Source organism: Neoarius graeffei, chromosome 2, assembly GCF_027579695.1.
Source record: "Neoarius graeffei isolate fNeoGra1 chromosome 2, fNeoGra1.pri, whole genome shotgun sequence".
Taxonomy (NCBI): domain Eukaryota; kingdom Metazoa; phylum Chordata; class Actinopteri; order Siluriformes; family Ariidae; genus Neoarius; species Neoarius graeffei.
Window position 1 is genome coordinate 11,660,383 of NC_083570.1, and position 10,554 is coordinate 11,670,936.

Sequence of the window (10,554 nt, forward strand, 5' to 3'; positions counted from 1 at the left end):
GATAGACCATTCTGAAGATCATGGGCATCATGATACATGTTTTAATTCATTAATTGATTTTTAAAGAACAATCACAATCTCTGAAAGCAGATTATTTTTTACACATTAAATAGAAAATATCAAACATGTTTTGAAAAGTTTATTTCTAAATGCAACACTATGGGTTTTCTGGTAGTTTGTTAGGAAACCGATATATAGTAATGCATATTGTGTATCATAGAAGTGTCCTTAAATAATCATGATTTTTTTTTTTTTTGGTCATATCACCCATGCAGAAGTCTGCCTTCCATAGAGCGCAGACTTTATCCTATAAGAATGGTTATGCGCTCCCCATCCGGCCCAAAGTGGGGATCGGAGACCAACCTTTATCCTCAGAAAACCTCCAAAATGAGATGAACCAGCTTGCCATTGACGCACTCATCACCTCACCGGACACGTCCACACACACTCCTCCAAGCAACTTCATCCCAGCCCATGTCGTCTACGAAAAGAAGGTAATGAACTGTTTATTCCAGCCTTCCTGCAAGTCCATCGCAATCTCATGCATCAGTTAAGCCAGCGTCCCTGAACTGGATCTTTATCATGTGAGAAATTCAAAATTCTGTTTGACCTAAACCTGTAACACTCTGATCTTCACCCGTCTCCCACCCCAGGTTCTGCGTTTCTACGGCTACATCCAGGAGGAGGTGATGGACTCACCGGCGGAGTGCTGGCGTGTGCGTCCCATCATGTTTTATTACTACCTGAAGGACGATACCATGTGCGCGATGGAGCCGAGGGTGGAAAACTCGGGAATGCCGCAGGGAATGCTGCTCAAACGCCAGCGGCTGCCCAAGAATGGGCATGGAGAATACTACCACTGGAAGGACCTGAACGTTGCTATGGACCTGTGTGTGTACGGCACCGTGTACAGAATCACACACTGCGATGCCTTCACCCAGGTACACACACTTCAGATCGAACACATCACAGCAACCTTGGGCAAACGTTATTCTTTAATGCAAAGCCAAATCGTGTTTGTGTGTGCATAGGACTTCCTGGAGAGTCAGGGGATAGCCCTGAATGACCCTGAACTGACCCCCAGTGACCCCTACACGACCAGGCGAGCTCAGCCTGAACACAATTTCGTTACACCATCAGAATATGACTGCCTCAAACAGTTCCTCACTCTGGACCGCAAGGTAGGGCACGTACCCATGCGCGTACACAAACACAGTGCACCAATACTCAGGTACCTTAATGCATTCCAAATCCATTTGAACTCCTGGTGATAAAAGTTTGTGCGTGTAGGTGCTGCGTTTCTTTGCTCTGCTGGATGACTCAGACTCTCTGTATGGTGGGAAGAGGCCTGTAATCATACAGTATTATCTGGTGGATGATTCAGTGGAGATCCGTGAGGTCCAGGAGCCCAATAGTGGTAGAGACACGTTTCCCCTGCTGCTGCGGAGACAGAGGATTCATAAAGACTTCAAACCAGCCTCCCGTGAGACAGACACACACATACACACCAAGAGAATAAAGAGCAACCCAACACACACCAATACAATGCACAAACAGTCAGTCTCTCTCTCTCTCTCTCAGAGCCATTCCCTAGCTGTATTTTCGAAGTGACTCCACATGAAGTTGCTGAGTATTACTCTCCAAAGGACTTCCGGGTTGGGGAGAAGCTGAGGCTCATGGGAAACCTCTTTGTGCTGTATGATTGTGATGAGTTCACCCGAAAGTACTACGAGCAGCATCACCCTGACATCACACTCAAGCCCCACCCAATGGAGAAAATGTATGAGCAAGACTGCAAGAGGGTAAATAGGAAGTTTGTTTTTAAAATATGTATTTTAGGGGAAACTCTTTGTAGTATTGTGTAACCCCCCCACTTTCCTTTTTTTTTTTAAATCTCACACACAAACACAGGTGATCCCACCATACAATGGCTTTGGGTCTCTTGAGGACTCTCTCCAAAACTGTCTGACACTGATTCCTCAGCCGCCCAAAAAAGATCTGATAAAACTGCTGGAAAACAACCTCAAAGTGCTGCGCTACGTTGCCAGGCTGGTGAGGGGAAAAAAAAAATCCACACACACACAAAAATAATAATAATTCCAAAAAAGTTGGGACGCTGTGTAAAACAAATAAAAACAGAATGTGAAGATTTGTAAAGCATGGAATCCCTATATTTCATTGAAAATAGTCCAAAGACAACATATCAAACGTTAAAACTGTTGAAACTATGGGACTATGGGCTCAGGAACACTTCAGAAAACCATCATCTGTGAAAACACTTCATTACTGCATCCAAAAATGCAAGTTAAAACCAGATATAAACAATATCCAGAAACACCGCCACCTTCTCTGGGCCCAAGCTCTTTTACGATGGACTGAGGCAAAGTGGAAAACTGTCCTGAGGTCTGATGAATCAAAAGTAGAAATTCTTTTCAGAAATCATGGACACCACATCCTCCAGGCTAAAGAGGAGAGGGACCATCCGGCTTGTCATCAGTGCACAGTTCAAATGCCAGCATCTGTGATGGTATGAAGGGGCATTAGTGCACATGACATGGGTAGCTTGTATATCTAGGAAGTCATCGTTAATGCTGAATGATATATATATACACGTTTCAGAGCAGACAAAATCTTTTTCAGGGAAGGCCTTCCTTCTTTCAGCAAGACAATGCCAAACCACTTTCTGCACATATTAAAACTGCATGGCTCTGTAGTAAGAGAGTCCGGGTGCTAAACTGGCCTGCTGCAGTCCAGACCTGTCTCCCATTTAAAACATTTGGCACATTATGAAGCGCAAAATATGACAAAGGAGACCCCGAATCGTTGAGCAACTGAAATTGTATATCAGGCAAGAATGGGAGAACATTTCTCTTTCAAAACTACAGCAATTGGTCTCTTCAGTTCCCAAACGTTTACAAAGTGTTGTTAAAAGTAGAGGTGATGCAACACAGTGGTAAACACGCCCCTGTCCCAACTTTTCTGAAACGTGTTGCCGACAAATTCAAAATGAGCATAGATTTTTCAAAAAAACAAAAATTTCTCAGTTTCAACATTTGATATGCTGTCTTTGTACCATTTTCAATGCAATATACGGTAGAGTTTCCATGATTTGCAAATTATCGCATTCTGTTTTTATTTACAGTTTACACAGCGTCCCAACTTTTTTTTAGAATTAGGTTTGTACCTTGCGCTTACACATAATGCTAAGCTGTAAGAATTTCTCTGCTTGACACAGGACTCCCAGAATCCTCAGGACAAGAGCCGTCACTTCATCCTCCACTACTACCTGTCTAATGACACGATCAGCATTCATGAGAAGCCCACGCGCAACTCGGGCATCATCGGAGGAAAATTCCTAGCAAAGACGCGCATTCCCAAACCGGGAAGCACAGTGGAAAACCCTCAGTACTACAGACCAGCTGATTTTGCTATAGGAGCCACGGTGGAGGGTAACGGGCCACTTCTGACTTTAATCGAGTACGTTAAGTAAGTAATAAAACACTCGCTGATTATTTTTCCATTTTGTGCCTCAGTGTTTGGACGGCGGTTCATTCTGACAGACGCTGATCAGTACGTACTGGATCACCTCGAATCGGTGGCAGAACAGGAGCGAATCCCAGAGCAGACCCTCTCCTCACTCCGCCAAGCTCTGGGGAAGAACCTGAATACACCCTCAGGTACACTTGCCTCAAAATGTCAATAAAGAATGAAGATCTGACTCCGTGCCATGTTAGCATGATTACAGGAAGTCTTTCTCGTTCCAGATACAGAGCTTACACACTCACCCTGAAGACTGCAGCTACAGCACGGACACGTCTTTCTTTTACTCTTCGTAGTTTACAACATGATCTCAAGTATCATGGTACAATGTGCCAGTTTCCTCACTAGCCTTGTTCCTGTTCCATAAATGCTAAATAAACATTTCATTCCAGAAAACTTCACCATATCCGTGACTCGTCTTTGTCGTATTAGAACGAGCGCATTAATCTAAACCTGTGAAAATTAAATCAACACCTTCTGACCAATCCGAGCGGAGAATTCAACAGTGCCGAGGTGTCGAGTACAAACAGGAGATTTCGAGACGAGGGTTTAAACCCCGTCACCAATCCAGGATCTGATAAGAGAAGATTTAAACAAGGCCACTGACATGTAGAGCTGCTGAAATGTAATACGATGCGAACATGCATTAGTCAGTGTTTAACGAAGTCATTTATATTACACAATGTTAATGGGGTCTGTTTTTGTTCCTTTTTAGTACTGGATTAGAACTACAGGACTAACAAGTATGAAAAGTGCAAACTTAGGCTTTCAGGAAAATGGGTACTCAATGGCACCTTTCCTTTCTCTGAGGCTGGTACTCATAATGGTCAAAAAGTTTTTTTGTTTTTTTATGGGGGTTTGGTGTAGAGATCAATTTTAGTGTGAACACAATGGCTAAATAACATCAGAGCAATTCCAGCGTTATGGACGTGACACTTGAACTCAAAATGGCAACAAATGACCCAGTGCATGTTTTATTGTCTCCCAGTATTTAAACAGGTGTTGCATATTTTAAGGCTGTACCATACTGGAGAAGTGATAGAACAAGAACAATTCCCATAGTACATCTAGGGCATGCCAGAAAACGCCAATAAAAGATGCGTTATGGATGTGACAGAAAAAGTATCACTTTTCTTGGGTGACTGTACATTTTTATCAAACTCTGTGAAATTGTAAACCTAATGTCGAAATGGAGATATCCATTTGATAGAGGGGTCCAAGGTGAATATTAAAAAATCTTTGTTTAAAATATTTTGTATTTCATGCAGAGTTTCGGAAGGAAAAGTCAGCGTTATGGATGTGACGAAATTCCGTTATGGATGTGACGCGTCTGAAATAGACATGGCATATGTTTAGAAAATCAGCAATTTAACCACCATAACCCTTTGAAAAACTCTCTAAATATCAGCTAAAACTATCAAAGTTCTTAAATAATATTTAGGATGGCTATTGTTTTGCTGTTTTGTGGATTTTAGCATACATTTCTGTGGCTTGTGGCAATAATATAGAATTGTACATGATCAAAGTTGATTTTAGCTTGGGTTTTACATTATAAGAAAGAAAGACTGACAGTGACATATTAGGTTGGTTACAAATTGGTTCAACTTATTCACATCTGTAAAATACAGGCCTAGGTGATATCTCTGGGAGTGGTTTTGATGTATTACATGTTGCTTTATTTTTGCATGGTGAGGTTGCCATTTACATGGAATTGCCCATCATCAAGAACAAATGGTGATAATTTCACACCTGAGTGATTTGCAAGGCAACTTCCGGTGCAATTCCCGGTTGAATTCCCTCTTTTATGACCAAAAACTCACAGAAATTGTACCTCATGTGTCAGATTTACAAAAGCTTGTGTACTTGTTTTGTTTTCTATTTAGCCACGCCCACAAAACTCACTCATAGCGAGCTGCACCCTAAAACGGTGACTGAATATTCAAAGAGCGCCTTCGAACTACCCAATCTGTATGGAACATGCGTGATGGCTTGTAGCACGAGTCAATCTTCTGCGCATGCGCAAATATTAAGCTAACCCTGAGGTAAACGTGGCACAATAGTACGGAGTATGGTGGACTAAATCTTGTCCACTTTGCCCCCTTAAAAAAAAAAAAAAAAAAAAAAAAGGATCACACACACACACACACACTTCCAAGATTATTTTGGTGGCGTTCTTAATGAATTGGGAATATTATTTCCAAATGTATTTTCTCCAAAATGAGTCGTGTGCAATTTTTAATCGCATATAAAACCAGTAACTCATCAAAACAATTAGGATACAAATCAAAACCGCGAGATTTCTGGGTCTCCTCGATGCTCCAGCGGATGATTTAAGAATAAATTAGTTTGGATCGGGCGGCATGGTGGTGTAGCGGTTAGTGCTGTCGCCTCACAGCAAGAAGGTCCTGGGTTCGAGCCCCGTGGCCGGCGAGGGCCTTTCTGTGCGGAGTTTGCATGTTCTCTCCGTGTCCGCGTGGGTTTCCTCCGGGTGCTCCGGTTTCCCCCACAGTCCAAAGACATGCAGGTTAGGTTAACTGGTGACTCTAAATTGACCGTAGGTGCGAATGTGAGTGTGAATGGTTGTCTGTGTCTATGTGTCAGCCCTGTGATGACCTGGCGACTTGTCCAGGGTGTACCCCGCCTTTCGCCCGTAGTCAGCTGGGATAGGCTCCAGCTTGCCTGCGACCCTGTAGAACAGGATAAAGCGGCTACAGATAATGAGATGAGATTAGTTTGGATCTAGTGTGATCTTTGAGATTTTTATTTTTGTGTAAGGAAGATAAGGCTAACGCTTCAACAATAATCCCAACTAGATGTTAAATAAGAACGGATTTATCACAATTTGTGAAAACCAGATCATGTTCACACAAGAAACACAGAGGAGGTAAATGTTTTTGCCTCCGTTTATTTGTTCCCAATCTAACTCCAAAAAGTAGTGAACGGATTTAGATGAAATTTGGTGGACAGTTTTAGTATTATCCTAGGATCAAATGATTTGATTTTGATAACATGTGACTTGGTGGACATAGTGGTGCTTGAAAGAAAGAAAGAAAGAAAGAAAGAAAGAAAGCACAACTTTATTCATCACACACTTTGTGAAATTTCCTCTCTGCATTTAACCCATGTGAAGCAGTGAACACACACATGAGCGCACACACATACCCAGAGCAGTGGGCAGCCATGCTAACAGCACCCGAGGAGCAGTTGGGAGTTAGGTGCCTCGCTCAAGGGCACTTCAGCCCAAGGCCGTCCCATATTAACCTAATCGCATGTCTTTAAACTGTGGGGGAAACCGGAGCACCCGGAGGAAACCCACGCAGACACGGGGAGAACATGCAAACTCCACACAGAAAGGCCCTCGCCGGCCACGGGGCTCAAACCCGGAACCTTCTTGCTGTGAGGCGACTGTGCTAACCACTACACCACCGTGCCGCCCAAAGTTTGTGAACCCTTTTTAGAATTTTCTATATTTCTGAATAAATGTGATCTAAAACATCAGATTTTCACACAAGTCCTAAAAGTAGATAAAGAGAACCCAGTTAAACAAATGAGACAAAAATATTATACTTGGTCATTGAGGAAAATGATCCAAACATATCTGGGGCGGCACAGTGGTGTAGTGGTTAGCGCTATCACCTCACAGCAAGAACGTCCGGGTTTGAGCCCCGTGGCCGGCGAGGGCCTTTCTGTGTGAAGTTTGCATGTTCTCCCCGTGTCCGCGTGGGTTCCCTCCGGGTGCTCCGGTTTCCCCCACAGTCCAAAGACATGCAGGTTAGGTTAACTGGTGACTCTAAATTGACCGTAGGTGCGAATGTGAGTGTGAATGGTTGTCTGTGTCTATGCGTCAGCCCTGTGATGACCTGGCGACTTGTCCAGGGTGTACCCCGCCTTTCGCCCGTAGTCAGCTGGGATAGGCTCCAGCTTGCCTGCGACCCTGTAGAAGGATAAAGCGGCTACAGATAATGAGATAACATATCTGTGAGTGGCAAAAGTATGTGAACCTCTAGGATTAGCAGTTAATTTGAAGGTGAAATTAGTGTCAGGTGTTTTCAATCAGTGGGATGACAATCAGGTGTGAGTGGGCACCCTGTTTTATTTCAAGAACGGGGATCTATCAAAGTCTGATCTTCACAACATGTTTGTGGAAGTGTATCATGGCACGAAGGGAGATTTCTGAGGACCTCAGAAAAAGCGTTGTTGATGCTCATCAAGCTGGAAAAGGTTACAAAACCATCTCTAAAGAGTTTGGACTCCACCAATCCACAGCCAGACAGATTGTGTAGAAATGGAGGCAATTCAAGACCATTGTTACCCTCCCCAGGCAGTGCCATATTAAGCCAACGCAGTGCCCCTGGGCACTATACCTCAAGTGCCCCCCTCCTGCACACACTCACAAACCTTGCCCTTTGCTGTCAAAAATAGTACACATAAACAAGGTCATTCTTCCTCATTGAAAATGTATAAAAGTAGGCTACATCAGCCCATCAAATTCACTGAAAACAACCAACGATATGCATGGAGGCATACTGAAATGTCTTATTCAAAAATGAGCAGCATTTGTATGTCTCAAGGGGATCCTCGTCGTGTTTTTATAAAAAAAAAAAAACGATCTAACACTGGAACATTTTTAATTACAGCTACACGCCTGGAGTCTCTCTCTTTTTTAATTTTCTCTTCACACAACCACTCAATTGATGTCTGTCCATTTTTCATTTCTACCGCGGTTTTTAAAAAATTGATACATTTCACCGTAGGTGGACTGGCTCACCTGACAGGTTGAGGAAAGGGGGGTTAATGGTCACATAGGCCACTCTTGCTCAGAATTATGATTGTTGTTGTTCTTATGAAATTAGTGTTCATAATGAATTATATATGACTATTTAACAATGTCAAGTGTATAACCATTTTAAGTGTACAAACATTCACGAAAAATATTTTTAAATTTCTGTCATGTGGTGCCCCCCCACTGGCTGTGAGTGGTTAGTGCCCCTGGGCACTGTGCCGCAGGCCCATATAGTTAATCCGGCCTTGTCCCCAGGAGTGGTCGACCAACAAAGATCACTCCAAGAGCAAGGCTTGTAATAGTCAACGAGTTCACAAAGGACCTCAGGGTAACTTACATTTACATTAGACCGTATCCGTCTCGTTTTCGTCGCGGATGCACTGTCCGTTCACATTAAAACACCGGGAAACGACTCCACAGGCGGAACAACTTGAATCCGCCAGGGCCCATGTATTCAATCCAGTACGTATCTGATCCGGTGCTGTGTAAACATTGAGAAACGAGGATACGCTGTGCTGAGCTCTAGCTGACGTCGTCATTGGACAACGTCACTGTGACATCCACCTTCCTGATTCGCTGGCGTTGGTCATGCGACGCGACTGCTGAAAAACGGCGCGGACTTTCACTTCCTGCTATTTGTCCCGAATCACTACTCATGCGCTTCACTCGCGCGCTCTGTGAGCTGCGCAGGGCCGGAGTGCGCACCCTCCAGAGGGCACTCGCTGTTCAGGGCGGAGTGATTTGGAGTGCAGGATGCCTGCGGGGCCGAGCGTATCCGTGTATTGGCGTTGCTGTGTGCACGCGAATCGTGTATTGGCGTTGCTGTGTGCACGCGAATCGTTTTTAAAACGTTAATCTGATGATCCGCTGATACGGTCTAATGTAAACACCACCTAAGCAACTGAAGGCCTCTCTCACATTAGCCAATGTTCATGAGTCCACCATCAAGAGAACGCTGAACAACAATGGTGCGCATGGCAGGGTTGCAAGGAGAAAGCCACTGCTCTCCAAAAAGAACATTGCTGCTTGTCTGCAGTTTGCTAAAGATCACATGGACAAGCCAGAAGGCTATTGGAAAAATGTTTTGTGGACGGATGAGACTAAAATAGAACTTTCTGGTTTAAATGAGAAGCATTATGTTTGGAGAAAGGAAAACACTGCATTCCAGCATAAGAACCTTATCCCATCTGTGAAACATGGTGGTGGTAGTATCACGGTTTGGGCCTGTTTTGCTGCATCTGGGCCAGGACGGCTTGCCATTCATTGATGGAACAATGAATTCTGAATTATACCAGCGAATTCTAAAGGAAAATGTCAGGACATCTGTCCATGAACTGAATCTCAAGAGAAGGTGGGTCATGCAGCAAGACAACGACCCTAAGCACACAAGTCGTTCCACCAAAGAATGGTTAAAGAAGCATAAAGTTAATGTTTTGGAATGGCCAAGTCAAAGTCCTGACCTTAATCCAATCGAAATGTTGTGGAAGGACCTGAAGCGAGCAGTTCATGTGAGGAAACCCACCAACATCCCAGAGTTGAAGCTGTTCTGTACGGAGGAATGGGCTAAAATTCCTCCAAGCCGGTGTGCAGGACTGATCAACAGTTACCGCAAACGTTTAGTTGCAGTTATTGCTGCACAAGGGGGTCACACCAGATACTGAAAGCAAAGGTTCACATACTTTTGCCACTCACAGATATGTAATATTGGATCATTTTCCTCAATAAATAAATGACCAAGTATAATATTTTTGTCTCATTTGTTTAACTGGGTTCTTTTTATCTACTTTTAGGACTTGTGTGAAAATCCGATGTTGTTTTTGGTCATATTTATGCAGAAATATCAAATTCTAAAGGGTTCACAAACTTTCAAGCACCACTGTATGTCATGTTCAGGAACAAACTAACGTTAATGGCGCTAAAATGCCTGGAGAGAAGCCCCTAGGATTGTCCGCTTTGCTTGTACAGACTTCTCGTGCAGTGGGAAAAAAAATGCACTGCTACAGTATGTGTTCCATATGTAGAAGAACTATCGACGGGGACAACCTCGAACTTGAATCATCATTTGGCAAGACTCCACTCAGAGAAGGAAGTGACACGCTATGTTCATTGCTCTGTCGATAGCAGGGCTTGCTTGCTCAGATAGATCATTTCTATAGTAACAGCTCCAGGGACTTTCATGGAAGTTCTACAACATTCAGAGTGAACATAAATGGGTTTGATAAACTGCATGA

General features: G+C 43.5%; 1 protein-coding gene across 1 annotated transcript; it reads left to right on the forward strand.

Moving 5' to 3' along the window:
• Nucleotides 1–269: 269 nt before the first annotated feature.
• Nucleotides 270–3,813, forward strand: LOC132871928 (EF-hand domain-containing protein 1-like). Its single transcript, XM_060906554.1, has 9 exons — nucleotides 270–494; nucleotides 654–941; nucleotides 1,032–1,181; nucleotides 1,291–1,483; nucleotides 1,582–1,802; nucleotides 1,912–2,052; nucleotides 3,236–3,449; nucleotides 3,534–3,677; nucleotides 3,765–3,813. Exons 1-9 carry the CDS (start codon nucleotides 270–272, stop codon nucleotides 3,788–3,790), a joined length of 1,602 nt encoding a protein of 533 aa, XP_060762537.1. The 3' UTR covers nucleotides 3,791–3,813.
• The last annotated feature ends 6,741 nt before the right edge of the window (nucleotides 3,814–10,554 follow it).